The sequence below is a fragment of the Megascapheus bottae genome, chromosome 1, assembly GCF_031878675.1.
Source record: "Megascapheus bottae isolate mThoBot1 chromosome 1, mThoBot2.hap1, whole genome shotgun sequence".
In the NCBI taxonomy this organism is placed as follows: domain Eukaryota; kingdom Metazoa; phylum Chordata; class Mammalia; order Rodentia; family Geomyidae; genus Megascapheus; species Megascapheus bottae.
In genome coordinates, this window is record NC_143509.1 from 54,819,564 (window position 1) to 54,843,233 (window position 23,670).

General features: G+C 41.8%; 1 protein-coding gene across 2 annotated transcripts in view; it reads left to right on the plus strand.

Annotated features, from left to right (window-relative positions):
- The window catches only part of Osbpl11 (oxysterol binding protein like 11), a 77,123-nt gene that overhangs the window by 9,490 nt on the left and 43,963 nt on the right, over positions 1–23,670 (plus strand). For both annotated transcript variants that reach the window (XM_090344848.1, XM_090344841.1), the window contains exons 2-3: positions 16,745–16,813; positions 22,835–23,010. In XM_090344848.1, the coding sequence (XP_090200974.1) occupies positions 16,752–16,813; positions 22,835–23,010 (238 nt within the window). In that variant the 5' untranslated portion in view covers positions 16,745–16,751. The remainder of the gene's footprint in view (positions 1–16,744; positions 16,814–22,834; positions 23,011–23,670) is intronic.

Below are 23,670 nucleotides of genomic sequence, written 5' to 3' on the forward strand. Positions count from 1 at the left end.
TGAGCCACAGTCCCACTTCCTGTTTTCTAGTGACTAATTGGAGATAAGAGTCTCACCTTCTTGGGGCCTGGAATGTAGCCTAGTGGCCGAGGTAGAGTGCATGAAGCCCTGGGTTTGATTCCTCTGTACCACATACTCAGAAAAAGCCAGAAGTGGAGCTGTGGCTCAAGTGGTAGAGTGCTAGCCTTCAGCAAAAAGTGTCCCAGGACAGTGCCCAGATACTGAGTTCAAGCCCCATGTCTGACCCCCCCCCCAAAAAAAAGAAAAAAAGAAAAAAAAAGGTCTCCGGTTCTTTAGTGATAAGGCTCTTGATCCACAGACCTCAGCCTCCTGAGTAGCTAGGATTACAGGCGTGAGCCACCATGCACGGCTTTTGGTTCATAATTTTAAGAATGAAATTAGGAATCCCAGGGTTATTGTAACCAAAGGGATGAATTATTTTGGTTAGCTTCCTGTGGTAAAATGAGTCCATCTTAGCCATTATGCCACTTATACTATGAATTGTGTTTGAAACTTGAATGATGATTTTATGAATATGTATCATAGATGGTATGCATACATATGAAATATGCATGGCTCTATTAACAGGACAAAATAAAGCAGAGAAGATAGCTAATTGGTGAATGACAGTATTCAGAAATGTATTTAGTTACTGTGAGTTAATGGAGACTCATGTTTTTTGCTGGTGGTGGTACTGTGTATTGAACTCATGATGTCACTGAGCCCAGTGAGAGGAAGTCCCTCTCTACACAAGACTCATCATAACATCAGTACATTTTGTAGGGTAGTTTGACATGGTTTAAGTAAGGTAAGTTCAGTCTCCTGATTTCTTTTTCTTTTTAGTGTGTGACAGTGCTGGGGTTTGAATTTAGGGCACTGTCCTTTTAGCTTTTTCACTCAAGGCTGGCACTTTACTTCCTGAGCAATAGCTCAGGTTTTGTTTTTGTTTTTGTGTTTTTTTTTTGCTGATTAATTGGTGAGAGTTTCACAGACTTTCCTATTCCTGTTGGCTTCAAACAGGATTCTCAGATCTCAGCCTCAGCTAGGATTACAAGGCATGAACCACCAGTGTCTGATAATTTGATATATGCGGGTTTGTTTGTTTGTTTGTTTTTTTGGTTAAGGGGCTTGAACTCTGGGCCTGGGCTCTGCCCCTGAGCTTTACAGCTCAAGGCTACTGCCCTACCCCTGGAGCCACAGCTCCACTTCCCCTTTTCTAGTGATTAATTGGAGATAAGAGTCTCATGTTCTTTTTTTTTTTTGGCCCCTTTCTCTTTCTGGCCCCGCTCGCTCCGGCCCTGCTCGCTCCGGCCCGGCTAGGCCCCCTTTCTAGCTCAGGCCCCGCTCGCTCCGGCCCCGCTCGCTCCGGCCCGGCTAGGCCCCCTTTCTAGCTCAGGCCCCGCTCGCTCCGGCCCTGCTCGCTCCGGCCCGGCTAGGCCCCCCTTTCTAGCTCAGGGCCCGCTCGCTCCGGCCCCGCTCGCTCCGGCCCTGCTCGCTCCGGCCCCGCTTGCTTCCGCCCGGCTCGCTCCAGCTTGCTCTTGGCCCCGCTCGCTCCGGCCCGGCCCTGCTCCTGGCCCCGCTCGCTCCGGCCCGGCCAGCTCTCGCTTGCTCCTGGCTCTGCTCGCTCTGGCCCCTTCTCGCTCCGGCCCCGCTCGCTCCGGCCTCGCTGGCTCTGGCTCGGCTCGCTCCCGCACGCTCCTGGCCCCGCTCGCTCCGGCCTGGCCAGCTCTCGCTTGCTCCTGGCTCTGCTCGCTCTGGCCCCGCTCGCTCCGGCCTCGCTGGCTCTGGCTCGGCTCGCTCCCGCACGCTCCGGTCCCGCTCGCTCCGGCCACCACTCGGTTGGGCTTTTGTTCACTTCAGCTCAGCTCGCTTCTTTCGCTCTCTGTCGCCGTCGCAGTCTCGTCTCTGCCACTTCCGGCTTGGTTGTGTATGTGGGATACCGAGGAATCGAACCCGGGTCTTTGTGCATGCTAGTCAAGCACTTTAACCGCTAGGCCAAACTCCCGGGCCCATGTTCTTTTTTTTTTAATGCTGGACTTAGGACCAGGCTTGAACTCGGGGCCTAGGTTCTGTCCCTGAGCCACTGTGCTCAAGGTTAGAGCGCTAGCACTTGAGCCACAGCACCATTTCCAGCCTTTTCTGTTTATGTGGTACTGGGGAATTGAACTGAGGGCTTCATGAATGCTAGACAAGTACTCTACCACCAAGCTACATTCCTAGCCCCAAGTCTTACATTCCACCAAGCCATGCTAATCTTCTGATATTCTTAATTATAAAATCCAGCCTGAGGATGATCTGCTGGCTCACGTCTGTAATCCTAGCTACTTAGAAGGCTGAGTTCTGAGGATAGAGGTTCAAAGTCAGCCAAGGCACTAAGGAAAAAGTCCTTGAGATTCTTATCTCCAATTAATTACCAGAAAACAGGAAGTGGCCTTGTGGCTCAAGGGATATGGTGGTAGCCTTGAGCTGAAGAGCTCAGAGCCAGCACCCAGGCCCATAATTCAAGCCTCACTACTGACTAAATAAATAAATGAATGAATAAATGAATTTCAGCCCAAATTAAAGTATAGAATAGAACAAATTTCTTAGCACTGAGCGTAGTTGTCATAAAGCCTGTGCACTTTACTTTTCTAATTTAATGCTATGATAAGGAATTAATCCTTTTATAATTTTCAAACCGTAATTGTCAGAATCATAAATGCAAGTTATCAGGTGAAATGTAACAGGACATGGCAACTAGCATTGTAAGACATTGAAAAATATGAAAAAATGAACAGGCAGACTCAGCTGCATTACTTCCTTATACAGAAATCAGAGTCCCATGACCTTATGTCTTTCAGGAACACCCACAGAGTTAAGGAGGGTAGGGGTATGATACAGTGGTGAACAATCTCAGAGATAGCAGCTAAAATTAAAAGAAAAGAAAAGAAAACAAAGCTATGTGTCTGGAAAATTCAGTCTTGAAGAATGTCCCAAGGATGACATGAATATGGTTTTACTGCATTTACTTTTGATGTGCATGTTGATTTTAATATGGTTTGCCCAGGACTAAAGCTTTTTTCTTTTTGCCTAGCTATGAAATTATTTTTATCCCTTTGTCTTTAGGCTATTAAGCTGTTTACCTCATTGTTCTGAATTGGCCCCTTCCCCAGTTTAGCTTTGATAATGTCAAAACAAAAGAAAACAAAACAACATACAATAGTTAGCAAACCCACGAAATCCCTTCCTCTTGAAAGCAGTCACACTTATTGCCTTGCACATACAGTTCCTGGCAGCTTGCTCTTTGGTTTTCTTCCAGCTTGCTTCTCTGTCAGCATATGCTGTTAGAATTCTTTCCTTGACTTTGCTTGCTTGCCTATAGTGCTATACATGGAACCCATGCCTCACAAATGCTAGGCAAAGCTGGCCGCCGAGGCTCACGTCTGTAATCCTAGCTGCTCAGGAGGCTGAGATCTGAGGATCAAGGTTCAAAGCCAGCCCCAGCACAAAAGGACCTGAGACTCCAGTTAACCTCTAGAATATGCAAAATGAGGCTTGGTTCAGGGTAGCGTGGTAGCCTGGAGCTGAAGAGCTCAGGGACAAGACCCCGGCCTAGGGGTAGGGTGGTAGCTTTGTGCTGAAGAACTCAGAGACATTGCCCACAAAAACAAAAACAAAAATGCTAGGCAAATATTGTATACAGTTTTTTTTTTGTTTTTTTTTTTGGTGGGTCATGAGGCTTGAACTCTGGGCCTGGTCACTGTCCCTGAGCTCTTCAGCTCCAGGCTACCACCCTACCCCTGGAACCACAGCCCCATTTCTCCTTTTCTAGTGATTAATTGTAGCTAAGAATTTCACAGTCTTTTGTGTTCAGGCTGGCTTTGAACTGCCATCCTCAGATCTCTGTCTCCTGAGTAGCTAGGATTACTGGCATAAGTCACCACACCCAGTTTACATAGTTATTTTTTAAACTTTTAATTTTTTATGGTCCTGGGTTTGAACTCAGGGCCCTCTCTCTGAACTTTATTTTTCAGCCCAAGACCGGTGTTCCACACTTGAATTATAGTTCTACTTTTTGGCTTTTTGGAAGTTAATTGGAAATAAGAGTCTCACATTGCTGGGCAGGATGGCTCACGCCTGTAATCCTAGCTACTCCGTAGGCTGAGATCTGAGGATTGAGATTCAAAGCCAACCTGGGCACTAAAGAACCAAAGAACCAAAGAACGGACTCTAAAAAACTAGAGACTTCTAGAAAAAGGGAAGTGGGGTTGGGGCTCAAGGGATAGGGCCGTAGCCTTGAGCTGAAGAGCCCTGGGACAACACCCAGACCCAGGGGTAGGGTAGTAGCCTTGAGTTTTAGAGCTCAGGGACAAGGCCCTGAGATCAATGCCCAGAGATCAAGCACCATGACTCACCGAAAAGAGAGAGAGAGACAGACAGACAGACAGACAGACAGACAGACAGAGACTCACAGACTTTCCTACTCAGGTGGGCTTTGAATTGCCATCCTCAAATGGTTGCCTCCTGAGTACTTAGGATTATAGGTGTGAGCCACCAGCACCCTTCTATTAGTTTTTCTTAGATAAAGTATACTATTTTTCAAGAATGTTTATGTAGCACACAGCCCCAGAAAATATAGTGACTCCCTGCTGAACATAGGTTAGGTGTATTTGCAACTTGGGAAATAATTCCTTTATCATAGGTAGGCTTACTGCTTGTTAGAAGATTTGGGCTCTGAGGCTGAACTTAAGGTGCCTCTTCTGTAACAGAGTCCACCACATGCACAGGTATCACACAGTTGTCTCCTTTGTGTGGCCCTGTGCAGGGATCTACAGCTACTATGCTGAGTTCTGAAAACTGAGGATTCTCACTTCTGACTCAGGAATCTCCTATGTTCTATCACTATCAAATTATGGCAGGCTTGCAAATAGGGTAAATCTCAGATAATTTCTGATATAAATAATAATATAATTATTATAGGTTATTGAATCCAGGGCTTTGACTTTAGTAAGCCCACACTGTATTGCTGAGCTATACCATAACTAATAACTACTTATTCTCTATACTTTTGTTTTCTTTTTTTTTTTTTTGCCAGTCCTAGGCTTGGGCTCAGGGCTTGAGCGCTGTCCTTGGACTTTCTCAAGGCTAGCACTCTACCACTTGAGCCTGAGCACCACTTCCTGCTTTTTGCTATGTATGTGGTACCAAGGAATCGAACCCCGGTCTTCATGCATGCTAGGCAAGCACTCTACCACTAGGCCAAACTCCCGGCCCCATGTTTTGATTTCTTTTGTGGTGCTGGAGATTGCAGTCAGGACTTCATGAATGCAAGGCAACCACTGTACCATTGAGCTGTAAACCCAACCCCATACAGTAATTGATTTTTAAAATAGAAGAAGTAGAACATCTGAACCTTTTGAATCCCATTGTTTTCATTAGAAAGTGTCAGGCTTGCAAGATAAGGGACTTAGAAAACTGATGTAGAAAATCTCTTGACTACAAATGAGTTGATTTTTCAGGAGTGGGAAAGAACCAATATTTGTAAAGCACTTACCATGTTGAAATATTCTCCAACATGTAGATGTTGAAATCTTCTCTCTGATTATTTCTTCATTACATATCTGCAGAATAGATGCTTTGATCTCAGTCTGCAATTGAAACCTTAGGGTTAGACTGTCATCTGCCCACGGTCACCAGGAATTCACGTCTTTCCTGTGTGGTAAGCTGAGGCCCTTTCCCTCACTGTCAGTAGCCTCCTGTTTTGTTATGTAAAGGTGTCTTCAGTTCCACCCTCATTCAGGCTGTGTGGTTAGGTAACTAGTCGCCTGTGAGAATTGGATGATAGATACACTCCTTCCCCTCACCCCCCTTTCCTTTTTGGCCTTCTCTTGCCAGATCTGCTTTTCCAACTCGGGAACTGTCTCCAATAATGCAATACCCTTGGGAGTCCATCTTGGGGTTTAAAGGAGTCCCTGATAAACCTGTTTGGGAGAGTTTTCTCAATTATCTTCAAACTCCAAGGATTACAACTTATTCTGTAATACATCTGGCTTTTGAGATTTCAGCACCAACTGAGATAGAAGTCATAAAACATAATACAGGTCACAAATTGTTACTGTTTTTTTTTTTTTTCTTTATTTTATTTTGCCTGTCCTGGAGTTTGAACTCTTGGCCTGGGTGCTGTCCTTTAGCTTCTTTTGCTCAAGGAGAGCATGCTATCACTTGAGCCACAGCAACACTTCAGGCTTTTTTGAGTTTATTGGAGATAACAGTCTCATGGAATTTCCTGTCTTGGCTTGCTTTGAACTGTGATCCTCAGATCTCAGCCTCCTGAGTACCTAGGATTTATCGGTGTGAGCCACCAGTACCCTGCTATTACAGTGTGATTAAATATACATAATATGATATTTACTACTTTACCTATTTTTGTGTGTGTGTGTCAGTATTATGACATAAATTCAGGGCCTTATACTTTTGTTTAACTTGCTTGCTTGGCTGGTGCTCTACACTTGAGCTATACCTAGAGGTGATTAATTAGAGATTTAGTCTTGCAGACTTCTGCCAGAGCTGGCTTCAAACCATGATCCTTCAGTTCTCAGCTGCCTGAGTAGCTAGGACTGCAGACATAAAGTATTGATACCTAGCTTCATTTTATCCATATGTAAATGTGCAGTCTAATGGCATTAAGTGTATTAATGGTACTGTACAATGGTTACTGCTGTTCATCTCAGAACTTTTCATCCCAAGTGAAACTTTTTATCCATTCAACAGTGTCTTCCTTTATTACCTCTCTCCCTCCCCTGACAACTAGTATTCTATCTCTATGAATTAGACTGTCCTCCATACTTCATATGCATGGATTCATATGACAATTTTTATTTTGTATCTGACTTATTTTACTTAGGACAGTGTTTTGTGTGTGTGTGTGTGTGTGTGTGTGTGTGTGTGTGTGTGTGTGTGTGTGTGTGTGGTTTTTTTGCCAGTCCTGGGCTTGAGCTCAGCGTATGAGCACTATCCTTGGATTTTGTCAAGGCTAGAACTCTACCACTTGATCCTCAGCACCACTTCCAGCTTTTTTCTATATATATGGTACCGAGGAATTGAGCCTGGGTTTTCATGCATGCTAGGCAAGCACTCTACCACTAAGCCAAACTCCCGGCCTACGTCATCTTTTTTTTTTTTTAAGAATTTATTAACATTGATTTTTACATCGTATTTCAAATGACATGTTTAACAAACAAGTATTCAAGAAGGGAATCTCGATCTACAATCCCAGATCAGTTTTTAAGGCTACCATCAATCAGTTTTCTAGTGCTCTTGCAAAATACTTGAGACAAAAGGTTTGAGAGAGAGGGAAGGAGTGACATTGTACAAAAATAAATATACTTGTTACCTGCTTTATGTAACTGTTACTTTTGTACATCACCTTTATAATAACAATAAAAGAATTCATTTTTTCTTTTTTTGCTGGTCATGGGACTTGAATTCGGGGCTTGGGCTCTGACTCTGAGCTCTACCACTTGAGCCATAGCACCACTTCCAGCTTTTTCTGTGTATGTGATACTGAGGCATTGAACCCAGGGCTTCATGCATGCTAGGCAAGCACTCTAATATTAAGCCATATTTCCAACCCAGAATTATTTTTTTTAAGAAAAAAGGTTTATTTTGATGCACAGTTTTAGAGATTCCATTCCAAGATGAAGGTGGGGGTAGTCATGGGTCTCTGATGAGGTGGTTATTTTGGTAAGAGTGGGCAACAGAGCAAAAAGAAAGAAAGAAAGAAAGAAAGAAAGAAAGAAAGAAAGAAAGAAACGAAAGGAAAAGAGGAAGAGACTAGAGTTCTGCAGTCCCTTTCAAGAGCATGCGTTTGGTGACCTAAGACCTTGCACCAACCTTGAGGATCAAGCCCTAGGTACAGGTCCACCTTGGAGGAACACTCAACATCCAAATTATAGAACCATGTTGTAGAATTACCAGCTGTGGCTAGGAGTTTGGCCTAGTAGTAGAGTGCTTGCCTAGCATACATGAAGACCCAGGACTGATTCCTCAGTACCACATTCATAGAAAAGCCAGAAGTGGTGTTGTGGCTCAAGTGGTAGGAGTCTAGCCTTGAGAAAACCCAAGGACAGTGTTCAGACCCTGAGCTCAAGGCCAGGACTGGCAAGAAAAAAAAAAATTATGTAGAAAGCATATGTCTTTAGAAGGATACAGAATATGCTACACAGACTTTTTTTTATTAAAGAATTTATTAGCATTGGTTTTTACATCATATTTTAAATGATGTATTTAACAAACAAGTATTCAAGAAGGGAATCTGTATATACCATCACTGGCACTTAAATTTTAGAACATAATTAAAATTAGGCTGACGGTTTGTATGTCATAGATACCTATTAATCTATGTAATGAAACATTATAGAGTCATAAATTTTTATGTCTATGGAGTGTTTATATTTCTAATACCATGTCCATAGCATTCAGTATGCAAATATTGAGTCCTTGCTCTTGTACTGTTTGGATTTAATAGTCACACATTAAGAATATCATGCGCCTTTTGTCTCTTTGGTCTTGACTTGTCTCAGTCAACATGATTCGTTCTAGATTCATCCACTTCCCTGTGAATGCCATTATTTTATCTCGACTGTTGGCTATGTAGAATTCTATTGTGTGTGTGTGTGTGTGTGTGTGTGTGTGTGTGTGTGTGTGTGTATACATACACACATCACACTTTTTGTATCCATTCATCTGCAGTAGGGCATCTGGATTGTTTCCATCGCCTGGCTATTGTGAATAGTGCAGAGATAAACATAGCTGAGCAGGTGTCCTTATCATATCCTGGGTTATGATGTTCAGGATAGATGCCCAGGAGTGTTATGGTGGGATTGTAGGGAAGATCTATTTTCAGTTCTTTGAGAAACCTCTACACGGCTTTCCAGAGTGGCTAAACTTGCTTACAGTCCCACCAGCAGTGCAGTAGGGTTCCTTTTTCTCCACAACCCCGCCAGCATCCACTACACAGACTTTTAGGGGTGTTTCCACCTTTAAGTGTTATAATGTTCCATACAGTTAATGTTCATATACTTTTTTGTGTTGGATATTGTTATTTTGATGTTTTTTGGTTTTGTGTTGGCTTGGCCTCAGGACTTAGTTTTTTAGTTCAAGTTTGGTGTTCTTTTCCTCTTGTTTTTTTAGTCAGTCCTGGGGCTTGATCTCTTGAGTCTGGATGCTGTCCCTGAGCTCTTCAGCTCATGGCTACCATCTTATCCCTGGGCCTGGGCATTATCCCTGAGCTCTTCAGCTCAAGGCTACCGCCCTATTCCTTGAGCCACAGCATCTCTTCCAGTTTTGTAGTAGATAATTGGAGATAAAGAGTCTCATGGACTTTTTAGTGCCCAGGCTGGCTTTGAATAGTAATCCTCAGATCTCAGCCTCCTGAGTAGCTAGGATTACAGACTGAACTACCATTTTGGGGAGGAGGGGTCTTAATTGGAAGAATCTCAAGACTTTCTCTTTCTAGGCTGGATTCGAACTCAATCCTTAGATCTCAGCCTCCTGAGTAGCTAGGATTACAGGTATAATTCACTCATGCCTGGCTTCCTCAGATTTTTTTTTTTTAATTACCATTCTCTTTGAGCTTTTTGAGTACTTGGAATTACAGGCATGTATCACCATACCTGGCTTAATTCTATTAATCAGTATAAATATCTCTGTACTTGGACTGTGTTCTACCTATTCAGTTAATTGGATAGTTTTTAAATGTCTAGGTTGGTTATAAAAACAGTATAGTACTTAAAGTGGAAATTGTGAAACATTAAAGGGAATAAGATAAAACCACTCATAAATCTTCCATCCAGAGATAAATATGGTTACTATCTTATGTACTTTTAGTTTTATATACTATGTAAAAATTTGCACTAGGGAGTTGTGTGTGTGTGTGTGTGTGTGTGTGTGTGTGTGTATGTGTATGTGTATGTGTATGTGTGTGTTTTACCAGTCCTGAGGCTTGAACTCAGGGCCTGAGCACTGTCCTTGAGCTTTCTCAAGGCTAGAGCTCTACTACTTTAGCCAGAGCACTCTTTCTGGCTTTTTCTGTTTATATGGTACCGAGAAATCAAACTGGAGTCTTTGTGAATACTAGACAAGCACTCTACCACTAAGCCAAACTCCCGGCCCTGCACTAGGGAGTCTTAATGATCTCATGTTGTTAAAAACTCATAAACATTTTAATTGATAAAGGTTGTTTCATTTAGTTTGTTTCTTCTCCTTTCTTCCCCCTCCCTTCACCGCAAGTAGTGCTGCAGTGTATGTAGTTGTTACCTTTGTCTATATTTCTCATTACTCACTTGGACTGGATATTTAGAATTGAAGTTATTGAGTCAAAGAGTTTTAATATTTTTTGTGTTTTATGGTATTTGAACTTGGACTGTGTTTGCTCAGCAGGAGCTCTACCATTCGAACCACACTTTAAGCTGGAAAAAATATATATATGCATATATACATACATACATATGTATTTACAGTAGAATGAGGATGTATATGTGTGTAGTCATTCCTATCTCTTGGAACTCAGGGCCTGGGCACTGTCCCTAAGCCTCTCTGTGCTCAAGGCTAACAGTCTACCACTTGAGTCAAAAGCACCAGTTCTGGCTTTTTCTGTTTATGTGGTACTGAGGAATCTAACCCAGGGCTTCATGTATGCTAGGCATTTTATTTATTAATTAATTTATTTTTGTGGGGCATGGGGCTTGAACTTGGCCTGGGTGTTGTCCCTGAGCTCTTCAACTCTAGGCTACCACCCTACCCTTGAGCTAAGCCCACTTCCTGTTTTCTAGAGGTTAGTTAGAGATAAGAGTCTCAGGTACTTTTATGCCAGGCTGGCTTTGAACCTCAGCCTCCCAAGTAGGTAGGATTACAGGCAGGAGCCACCAGTCCTGGCTATTCCTTTATTTTATTTTATTTTTATTTTTTATTGTAATTAATAAAAGGGTTACATGATATTTGCCAGATAGAAGGTGCATTAATTCACATACATTGATACCCTTTCCTGGCTATTCCTTTTTAAACAGAGGATCTCGTGTTTGACTTGCTTGTTCTTGGTTGGTACTCTGCCACTTGAGCTTTTCCTTCACTTTGGCTTTTTGCAGGTTATTTGTGGAGACGGAGCTGGTAGACTTGTCTTTTTTTTGCCAGTCCTGGGGCTTGAACTCAGAGCCTGAGGTCTGTCCTTGGGCTTTCTCAAGGTTAGCGCCCTACCACTTGAGCCACAGCACCACGTCTGGCCTTTTCTATGCATGTGGTACAAAGAAATTAAACCCAAATTAAACCTGGGTCTTCATGCATGCTAGGCAAGCACTCTGCCACTAAGGCCAAACTCCTGGCCCCTGGTGGACTTTTCTGTTAGGGTTCCTTCGAATTTTGATCCTTTGGACCTCATCTTTCTGAGTATTTCAGATTATTGGCATGAGTCACAGGCCAGGTCACTCTTTGATATGTTGGTTTTTGCTTAAGCAGATTCTCCCTCTATCATGCTATTTGTAATCCAGAAAGTGAATCAATGCTAAGCCTTTCCTAAAGGTCACATTTTGATGTGTGGCTTGGCTAGTACCTCATATTCAGTGACTACAGCTTGCATAAATTCCTATCTGTAAATTTAAATTTATTAGTGATGGTAGCTTTTTGCAGGCTTACATCCATGTGTTTCTAATGGCTAAAAAAGATAGCTTTTTGTTACCGAAATAATACTGCCAATCATGGTTATTGTCCTTTAATGGATGCAGTGGAAACAGGTAGACTATAAATTTTTTATCAAAATGAAACTACATCTCTGCCAAGTATTTTTGTCATTCACAATTTGGGTTGGTCTTGGGAGCATTTTCAGACATCAGTGGAAAATTATTCTAGGAAATTCTTATTTGTCAAATATAGTAGGGTTGTTTTGTTTTGTTTTGACCTCTCTGCCTATAGATAAATACCTTAAGGCATCTGTATGAGTCAGGGTTCTTTAGAGGACTAGAGCCCCTGGATCTTTCTGTCTCTATTTAAATTGCAGTTATGAGGAGTTGGGTCTTGTGATTTTGCAGGTTGAGAAATCTTACAGCTCTGTTATCTATAAGCTAGAAACAGCAAAGCTTGATGATACATTTCTGTCAGTTTGACCTAGGACCCAGGGGAGATTCGGGTTTAAATTCCAGTTGTAGGCCAGGAGTCCAGTGCTCCAGTGTCAGCCAGCAGGAAAGGGATGAATCTTTCCTTTCTTTGCTTTTGTCCACTGGTTCAAATGCTATTCCTATCCTGGACAATACATTCACAGAAATGGTGTTTGACACACAAAATTAGCCATCTTAGTTTCTAATTTTACCTGGGTTGTCAAGTCCACTGTTTTTCTTCTGAGTCTTTTTTTTTTTTTTCCAGTCCAGGAGCTTGACTCAGGGCCTGGGCACTGTCCTTGGACACTTTTTGCTAAAGACTAATACTCTGCTGCTTGAGCTACAGTTCCACTTCCAGGTTTTCCTGTGTATGTGGTACTGAGGAATCAAACCCTGCTCTTCAAGCATGCTAGGCCACCATTCTACCTCTAGGCTACTCTCCCAGCCCCTATTCTGAATCTTTTTTTTTTTTTTTGCTAGTCCTGGGCTTGAGTTCAGGGCCTGAGCACTGTCCTTGGACTTTCTCAAGGCTAGAGCTCTACCACTTGAGCCTCAGCACCACTTCTGGCTTTTTTTCTATGTTTATGGTATGGAGGAATCAAACCCAGGTCTTCCTGCATCCTAGGTAAGCACTCTACCCCTAGGCCAAACTCCCTGCTAAAACCTTTTTTTTTTTTTGCCAGTCCCGAGCTTGAACTCAGGGCCTGAGCACTGTCCTTGGGCTTTCTCAAGGCTAGAGCTCTACCACTTGAGCCACAGCATCACTTCTGGCTTTTTTTTTTCCTATGTATGTGGTTCCAAGGAATTGAACCTGGGTCTTTGTGCATGCTAGGCAAGTATTCTATCACTAGGCCAAACTCCCAGCCCCCTTCTTAATCTTAAGCCTTTTCTTCCCCCTCTGTTTCTGTCTGCCTTTCTCCTTTTTCCTTCCCGTTGGGTAATTGGATATCCTTATCCCTGCTCCTTCCAGCCTTTCTTCACTCACTGCTGCCTGACTCTCATTCACTTGACTCAGTTGTTAGCTCCTGGTTATAAAATCTAAAGTTCAGTATTGATCTTATTTATCTAAGTACAGCAAACGTTTCTGGCCAGAGAGGCCACAAGCTGAAACATTCTGGTATCTCTTCCTATATTGTCCTAAATTAATTTCTTTTATTTCTCTACCTCTGACCTTTTCTCTTTTTGCCCTTAAAACTTTTCCTTAGGATCTCTCTTAGACCATGTTCCAGCTCTGTACTCTTGGCCTTCTTGGCCCATCTTATTTCTACCATGTATGCTGGTAAAAAATGTATTTTTTTGTGAATCTGTGTTGATAACTGAAATCTGCACCTCCAGCCTAATTCATACAGCCTTAGAGCATATCTCTCTAAAATTCATGTTAGAACAAATGCAAAGCTTCCTTTCTGACTGTCTTTCAAGAGAGGCATAAGCTGCTGCCCTGCTCGTGCCCCTTCTCCTATCTTCCATTCTTACTCCAGTCTCTGAAGCACCAAGTCTGGTCTTCTGTGCCCCACATCACTACTGAGTCCTGTGTTTAATGAAACACCTTTTTGTATGACAACTAAAATATAATTCTGTTGTGCCTCTTTTATGGAAAATAGCAAGGGACCCTGGTTAACTGTCTTTTACATTTCTTCCTTCCTTTCTTTTTCTTGTGGGTCATGCAGCTTGAACTGAGACTGGGCACTGTCCCTGAGCTCTTCAGCTCAAGGCTACCACCCTACCCTTGAGCCAAGTCCCACTTCCTGTTTTTCTAGAGATTAATTGGAGATAAGAGTCTCACCTCCTTTTGTGTCCAGGCTGGCTTTGAAGCTTGATCATCAAATCCTAAGTAACTAGGATTACAGGCATGAGCCACCATGCTGCCTGCGATGCATTTCTTAGTAAAATTATAGATTTCTAATGGAGAGAAGCTACCTCACCCCTCCCTCCCCCACCTCTGGTATTTTTTAGTGGATTTTCAGAGTGCTTTGTATTAGTAGGTATAGTTAGGCTTAAGTGAAAGAATTTGAAGCTATTTAAAAAGGAGCTTAAATTTAAAAACTTACGTTTCTCTTAAGTCTCATAAAGTTAAGAAATAATGTGATTGCCAGTTGTGGGAGGCTGAAGTAGGAGGATCACTAGTTTGAGGCCAACCTGGGCTTCAGAGAGAGAGAGAGAGAGAGATTTGTCTCAAAAGGAATAAAAAGAAGTATTGTTATAATGAAGATTTGGTAGTTGAAACAGTTATTAAGATAAGTGGGAGTAAATTAGTGTCAGACTAAACAAAGTAACAATATAACTTGGCCTAGTTCAGTTAGTATTATATTTACTGTCAGGTTTCCAGGGAAGATCCCAAGTCAATATTAACAAGTTTTAAAGATCTGAAATAAACCCAAGGACTGGAGGAGTGTCTATCCCCCTGTCCCTAACTGTTCTCCCTCCCTAGCGAGCACCAGGCTCTTCAGTTTAAGCCCCAGTTCCAGCAAAAAATACCACCATTGTGGAACTATTGAAGAAAAAAACTTTTTCATAGTTAGTTTTTCAGTGTCTTAGTTTTTTTTGAATCCTCACTTCTAATTCATAGAAAACAAAATAGTATAATGTAATTAGAGAAGAAGTAGGGTTTTTGTTCTTGCCTTGTTGTGGTGTAGAGCCTTATACATGGCAGGCAAGCACTCTACCACCGAGCCACAACATGGTGTGATATGCAGTGTACAAAGAGATATGTGGTGTTTCTTGTCTTAACAAGCATACTTTAAAAAAAGTAATAAGTACATTAAAGATCTATAAAAATGCTGGGTACCAATGGCTCACAAATGTAATTCTAGCTACCCAGGAGGCTGTGATCTGATTGTGGTTCAAAGCCAGCCTGGGCACCAAAGTCTTTGAGACTGTTTGCTCCAATTAACTATGAAAGTGGCACTGTGTCTCAAAGTGGTAGAGCACTAGCCTTGAGCTGAAGAGCTCAGGGATAGTGCCCAGGCCCAGAGTTCAAGTCCTACAGCCTATCAAAAAAAAAAAAAATCTATGAAAATTGTCACATTCTAAATGGGAATCACTCATGAGGGTTTGGAGCTACTAATATGGCAAATTCATTACTGGTTGAATCTTTCTTAGCTGGTTCTGTTTTCAGATTTTAGAGTATTTATGTAAACTTCACTAATTAAGCATTCCTTTACTTGAAAATCCAAACTTTCTAAATGCTTAACCTATAAAAGACAGTTCATTCATGCAGCACTTTATGCTGACCACCAGATGGCACTGTCATTCCACACCATTTGGTTGCACAGATTGGTAGATAATTTTTTTTTTTTTTTTTGGTGGGACTTGAGCTCTGGGCCTGGGCATTGTCCTTGAGCTTTTCGGCTCAAGGCTACAGCCCTACTCCATGAGCCACAGCCCTACTTCTGGTTTTCTGATGGTTAATTGAAGAGTCTCACAGACTTTAGTGCCTGGGCTGGCTTTGAACCGCAATCCTCAGATCTCAGCCTCCTGAGTAGCTCAGATGACAGCCGTTAGCCACCATGTCCGATGATAATTCTTAAAATATGTGAAAGGATAAAGGAGGGACACATTCCAAAAAATAGGATGTTCTTTTTTCTTAGTTTTTAGCAACACTGTTAATTTGAAGTTGGCCTTGTACTTGCTAGACTGGCACAATACCATGGAGCCACTCCTCTAGCTGTTTTTTCACTGGTTATTTTTAGGATAGGGTCTTATTTCTGTGACTGCTTTTAATATTTTCCGTGTGTGTGTGTGATTCTCTGGGCTTGAACTCAGGGCCTGGGCACTGTCTCTGTGCTTTTTGCTCAAGGCTGGCTTTTTTTTTTTTTTTTTTTTTTGCCAGTCCTGGGGCCTGAGCACTGTCCTTGGACTTTCTTAAGGCTAGAGCTCTACCACTTTTTGAGCCACTGCACCATTTCTGGCTTTTTCTATATATGTGGTACCGATGAATCAAACCCAGGTCTCCATGCATGCTAGGCAAGCACTCTACCACTAGGCCAAACTCCCTACCCTCAGAGATGGCACTTTTATTACTTGAGCCACACCTCCACTTCCTGCTTTTCCTGCCTGGGCTGGCTTTGAGCCATAATCCTCAGATCTCAGCTTCCTGAATAGCTAGGATTATAGATGGAGCTACCATTTTTAGACTTTGATGAAAAACATATAACAACCTTATTTATGTAACTATGTATTTATGTAACTTTAACTGCTTGTTGCCTTTTTGATAAAAATACATTAAAAATATAGCACTGCATCTAGTTTTCCTTCCATAAAGGTGGAGTCTCACTGACTTTTCTGCCTGGGTTGCCTTGGCACTATGACTTCCCAATCTCAGCTTTCCATATAGCTTAGGATGACAGATACATGCTGCTGTATCCATTTGTCGATTGAGAAGGACCCAAACTTCTACCCTAGCTGGCCTTGAACCTTGATCCTCCTGTTTCAACCTTCTAGAGTGCCTGTCCTAGCAAGTGTAGGACCTGAGTTTAGTCCCCATTGTTTCCAAGAAAAAAATAAAAGTTTAAACTACTAGTATACAGTTAGGTCTGCCTCGTGTTCAGAATTATGTAGTAAGCTTCCTGGGATTTTTCCCCGTTTGAACTGACTGGGTCTTTCTGTTCTTTTTGAAACAGTGATCACATGGAAAATGTCTATGGCTACTTAATGAAGTACACCAACCTTGTCACAGGGTGGCAGTACAGGTAAGAGATTAATGTCATATCAGTCTCTTCCAAGAGATCAGGAAAACACAAGTGGTAAATTTATATCCTGGTATTTCCTTAGTACTGACATATGTAGGAACCTTTTAAAGAGGATTTACCACATTGTACAAAAGTATGATGACTTTCTTCCTAGAGGGTAGAGGAGATGAATTCTGTTCATATTGAAGCTCTAAATGCCTCATAAGTATTATTGGGATTAGAATCTCATGTTTTCCTGCCAAATATATATATTTTTTTGGGGGTGGGTGGGTGGGAGGTAGTCCTGGGCTTGAGCTCAGGGCCTGAGCACTGCCGTTGAACTTTCTCAAGGGTAGAGCTCTACTACTTGATCCTCAGCACCATTTCTGGCTTTTTCTATGTATGTGGTAACGAAGAATCGAACCCGGGTCTTTGTGCATGCTAGGCAAACACTCTTCCTCTAGGCTAAATTCCCTGCCTGCCATATATTTTTATGGTTTCAGAGATTGGGCAAGAAATTTTAGGGGAGAGAATAAGAGATTTTGAAACTTCTGAAACTTCCCTAGAAAATTGGAGAGGTTAAAAAGCCAGCCCAGCCAGATGCTGTGGCTCATGCCTGTAATCCTAACTACTCAGGAGGCTGAGATCTGAGGATCAAGGTTCAAAGCCAGCCCAAGCACAAAAGGACCTGAGATTCTTATCTCCAGTTAACCTCTAGAAAATGGAAAGTGGTACTTATCTCAAAGGTAGAGCTGTAGCCTTGAGCTAAAGAGCTCAGGGACAGTGCCCAGGCTGAGTTCAAGCCCCAGGACCCACCCTCCAAAATAAATAAAAAATAAAAAATCCAGCCCAAAGAAGCACATTAGTAAGTAGGGAAGCCAGCCTTCCCAGTATTTTATAGACTTGGTAACTGTGGGGCATAGGGTGTCCCCCCCAGCTCCTGGCAACTGATTTTTGACTACTCCTGGCATAATAATATGCAAGGGAATCACACAATATTTGTTCTTTTGTGATTTATTTAATCCACTTAGACTAATATCTTCAAGATTCATCTATATTGGGGCTGGGAGCATGGCCTAGTGGTAGAGTGCTCAGACCCTAAGTTCAAGCCCCAGAATTGGGGGTGGGGGAGAAGACTAGAAGCACTGAGGGGAAAAATAAAAAAATTGACCTAACATTCAAAGAGGTAGAACATGTAGAACATGTAGAATTAGGGGTTATACGAGAGAGGTTGAAGCCGGAGATGTGAAGTTCAAAAGGGGAAAATTTCTATTGCAGTGAGCAGTTCTCCAGGGTTCCTTTGTTTGGGCAGCACTAGCATCTGACTTGGCAGTGGTTCTTGTAAGGCAGGGTGATCTACCTCTTTGATTCTTGACCTCCTTATCCCTTTTACTTTAGTTATTTTTTCTCTTTCTTTTTTCCTCCCACCTCCCCCTTTCTGTCTCTTTTGTCCTGGGGCTTGAACTTAGGGCCTGGGCACTGTCCTTGAGCTTTTTCAACGCTAGTGCTCTGCCATTTCAGCCACAGCACCACTTTATCTGTGTTTGTAGCAACAAGGAATCAAATACAGGGCTTTGTGCATGCTAAGGCAAGCACTCTACCACTAGGCCACACTCCTGGCCTTTTTAATTTTTAGATAGGATCTCTTTACAATTTGTTTATATCATATTATTGTTGTTTAGGAAAGCTGGCAAATGGGACAGAATAGGAAAGTCCCCAACAGATGTAAGCATATGAGGTTTAGTATATGTTATAGATAGTATTTCAGGTTTTTGACAGCCTGAGAGACTGAGAAGGAGAGGCAGGCATTTGTATAATTGTACAAAGGGAATTACTAAAAGATCCATTAATCTTCTTTATGCTTGATGAGTTAGCCAGCAGACCCAAGCCAACACTTTAAGATGAGCTTGCTATGTAGGAGGCCAGTTTTAGCAATTTCAGGAAGTGTCAGGTGAAAGGCACCTATCCCTGTTTGTAACTGAGAAGAGTCCTTTACTAATTTGCCTCCTCATAGAAGTCTCAGCCTGTCAGTGTCACTACTACTGTTAGCCTACCTCAAAAGCAAAAAACAAAAAAATTAAAACTCCGTGTGTGTGTGTGTGTGTGTGTGTGTGTGTGTGTGTGTGTGTGTGTGTGTGTGTGTGTGCGGGTGTGTGCGTGCGCGCATGCATGCTGATACCAGGACTTGAACTCAGGGTCTCCTGTTCTCATTTGACTTTTCCCGCTCTTGGCTGATACTACAGCTGAAGCCACATCATATCTTCAGCTTGGCATTTTGCTAATTAATTGAAAGAGTCTTCTGCCCAGTTGACTTCAAACCCTGATTCTGCAGGTCTTAGCTTCCAAGCATGGTGGCCTGAACTACAGCACTGGGTTTGTCTTCTGGATGGAGGTCTTGAGGCACAGTATAGGTACACTGAGTCCTTAGCATGAAACAGCTAGACTGAATGATGAGAAAGGTACTAGGTTTCATAGCTTAGTCTCTTAAGTACCATCGAGGAAGCTTAACCAACGTGCAAGCAAGCCAGTTTCCCTGTAACCCATTTCTGTTTTGACTAAAGGTAATTTAGAGTAGCTTGAAGAAATCCAGAGTGGGCATACTCTATAAAGCATTGCTTGCACTACAACATAATGCTATACAAGAATACAAACCTGCCAGACTCATCCGAGTCTACCTCTTTCCATTTGGAACTCTTAGTAACTGAAGGTGAAAGATAAAATTGCACAACTTATATTGGAATTTTGTTTCTTAAGCTAGTTGATGTAGAACCAAATCAGGACATCAAATTCTTTTCTAAAGTTTATCAGTATTTCATCAAATTCTTTTCCTGAGTGTATCAGTATTTCATCATTCAGTTTCAAGTTCCTTATGTTTCTGCATCTCCAGTTGCAGCCTTTTCATTTTTAAACAGGATAAGTAATCTTCAGCTGTGACCTATTTAATGATATGTTCACAAAATCTTTCTACCTTAATATCATTCTCATTGTGTGTTTTTCACTGAATCTTAGATCATATTCATTTCTTACCTAACATTAGCTTGTCTCTGAGCTTGTATTTTGCCTTTTTTTTGTGTGTGAATTTTATTTTATTTTTTTGTCAGTCATGGGGCTTGAACTCAGATCCTGGGCATTGTCCCTGCGTTGTTTTGCTCAAGGTTAGTGCTATACTACTTTCAGCTACCGTGCCAGTTCCTTCAGTGAATTTTAAATAAAAATTCTTATTACCATTTGTGTTTCGTAGTTTAAGTACATGAGTTCCAGAGAGAAAACTCCCAAATCCCCTCCTCCTTTTGCTTTTGTGTTAGTTGACATTCCTCTTCCCTGCTAAGTGCTTTTCCCTAGGCTTGGGTACGTAGCTCTGGAACAAGACGTATCTACACTGCACAAAGTTCTGGGTTTAATTCCCAGCAGCACAAAAATTAATTAAAATGAGTGGCTCATGCCTATAATCCTATCTACTCAGAAGTCTGAGGTCTGAGAATTACAGTTTGAAGCCAGCTTGGGCAAAAAAGTGTGACACTCTTACCTGCAATTAACCACCAAAAAGTTGGAGTAGAGCTGTGTCTCAAAAAGATCACTAGCCTTGAACACACAAGCTTATGGATAGAACTGAACCCCAAGAGTGCAAACTTGTTCAAGCACTATAGAAAACAATATGGCAGTTCCTCAGAAGACTAAACATAGAGTTCCCCTATGACCCAGCAATTCCACTACTTGGCATTTACCCAACCATCCAGAAACGAGGGCATTCTATGCTACTGTCAGAAAGAAGGACATCGCCCCATTTGTAAGGAAATGGAAAGACTTAGAAAAAATCATATTAAGTGAAGTAAGCCAGACTCAAAGGAACATAGGCCCAATAGTCTCCCTCATTTGTCATAATCAGTAGAAACCTTGGGCTCTACTAGCAGAGATTTACAATAGAACAAAATCTAGAGACATTAGGCCAAATAGTATGACACTAAATGTAAGGACCTCCAGAACAAGGAAACAAAAGCCATATAATGAGTGACTGTTGTCCTTAATGTACTGTTTTCTCTCATCTCTTTTGCCATCCCTTGATTGTCTCATATTGCTACAATATTACACCTTGTTATCTGATAAAAAAAAAAAAGAGAACTGAACCCCCGAGTTCACGCCCCAGACGGACAGACACATACACACTCACATACATGCCCCTCAACTTTTCAGTAATTTAAGCATACATTAGATGGTACAATGGGGGCTCATTGTGACAGTTACACCTACGGACATAATGTATACACAACCACCTTGTCCCCTGTTCCTTTCCCTTTATCCCACTCCATCTTCTTAAAACAATGTCAGCAGATTGCACTGTTGTAATTTCATACATAAGACTAAACTAAGTTGATCATACTCTTCCTCATTTACCTCTTTTTTTTTTTTTTTTTTTTTTGCCAGTCCTGGGCTTGAGCTCAGGGCCTGAGCACTGTCCTTGGACTTTCTCAAGGCTAGAGCTCTACCACTTGAGCCTTATCATGACTTCTGGCTTTTTTCTATGTATGTGGTACTGAGGAAGCAAATCCGGGTCTTCATGCATGCTAGGCAAGCACTCTACCACTAGGCCAAACTCCCAGCCCTCATTCACCTCTTTTTTAGCCCTTCCCCCAATTCAGTAGTGCCAATCCCCATCAAAGCCTATTTTACTTTACTGTCATTAATTTTTTTTCAGTATATCTTAATTGCACAAAGGATTTTCACTACGGTATTTCAAATTTACACGTATGTTGCTCAGAATCGTATTGTATGTCGCTCAGAATAACAATGCAGGCATTGATTTTCAGCTGTCTGTCGTTTCATATATAGTTGTGTCTCAAAATTATTTACCCTCAGGGCCTGAGCACTGTCGTTGGGCTTTCTCAAGGCTAGAGCTCTACCACTTGAGCCATAGCATCACTTGAGGCATTTTCAGTGTATGTGGTACGGAGAAATGGAACCCGGGTCTTTGTGCTTGCTAGGCAAGCACTGTTACTACTAGGCCAAACTCCCGGCTCTCCATCCTTTTTCCTTTTCTCCTTCCCCTCATCCTCCATAGTTTCATAATGAGAATCATGTTTTATGTATAAAAGAACATATTTATATGGAAAGATATCCATGCATAGGTATGTCTTGTAGGTCTAGCTTCCATTCCATCTATTTTCCTTCAAATAACTTTTTAGTTTTCTTTATGTCTGTGTAATATTCCATGATGTATATATTTGTGTATATATCAATTTCAATTTCTGTATCGCATCTTTATCCATTTATCTGTTGTTGGGCACTTTGACTAATTTTTACCATTTGGCTGTTTTGCACAGCACTGTAATAAAGACAAGTGTACAAGCATATTCTTTTTTTTTTTTTTTTTGGTGGGTCATGGGTTGAACTCTGGGTTTGAGCACTGTCCCTGAGCTTTTCAGCTCAAGGTTACCATCCTGTCCCTGGTCCTGGACTCTGTCCTGGAGCTCTTTGGCTTAAGGCTATAGCCCTACCCTGAGCCTAGCCCCACTTCCTGTTTTCTGGAGGTTAATTGGAGATAAGAGTCCTTGATCCTTGAGCCTCAGATTTCAGCCTCCTGAGTAGCTAGGATTACAAATGTGAGCCACTGTGCCTGGCAGCATTTGTTATATTCTTGATGAAGCCCATTCTAATTTAGTAATTTTTATTGCTAAGATATTTAATTTTCCAAGTATTATGTTTTTGAATTTTACTTTGTTTTGTCGGTTGAACTCTGGGTCTGGGTCTGGGTGCTGTCCTTGAACTCTTCAGTGCTGTACCATTTGGAGCTACAGTGCCCCTTACAGTTTTCTCGTGGTTAATTGGAGGTAAGAATCTCATGGACTTTTCTGCCCAGGCTATCTTGAACTGTAATTCTCACATCTCAGCGTCCTTAGTAACTAGGATAACTGGCATGAGCTATGGACAGCTGGCTTGAATTTTACTTTTAGTAAGTGCTCCTAATTTGTTAGTGATTGATGTTTGCTTTGCTTTCCTTTGGCTGGGGAAAACGTTTAGAAAATTACAGCTTTCTTTCCATTATAGGTTTTTTGTTTTGAATAATGAGGCTGGGCTATTGGAGTACTTTGTGAATGAACAGTCTAGAAATCAGAAACCCAGAGGCACCTTGCAGCTTGCAGGCGCTGTGATATCACCCAGTGATGAAGACTCACACACCTTCACTGTGAATGCCGCTAGTGGGGAGCAGTATAAACTCAGAGGTATGACAGGGAAATGGTAATCCATATTGTGATTTTCTTCTTTCTTTTAGAAGTTGGGCCTGCTTTATTTGGGTTTTGGGAAAATAAACTCCTATGCTTGGGGATGTAGACACAAAATTATAAATCTCAAAACTGCTCTGAGAATTTATGGAGTCGATTTTAATAAATAACCTTTTTTGAATAGGACTAGGAACAATTTAGTTTAAGACTGCATCTCGGGGGAGGGAAATGGGGACCAAGACATGAGAAAGGGTATCAATGTATATGAAGTAATGCACCTTCTATCTGGCAAATGTAATGGAACCCTTCTATTAATTACAGTAAAAAAATATATGAAAAAAAAGGAAGAAAAAAAAAAAAGACTGCATCTTCCCCCTTCCATCCCCCCACTCTTGCCTTTGCTTTGCTTGCTTGCTCTTATGATGCTCTACCACTTGAGACATAACGTCCAGTCCTTGTGTTTTCCTGTTATTTTGGAGATGGAATTATTTGCAGAGTCTGGTATTTTGATGTGTGTTTGTGCTCAACCCTAAAATACAGACTTTTTCTTTTTGCCAGTCCTGGTGCTTGAACTCAGGGCATGGACACTGTCCCAGAGCTTCCATTGCTGAAGGCTAGTGCTCTAACTCTCAAGTCATAACAGCACTTCTGGCTCTTTCT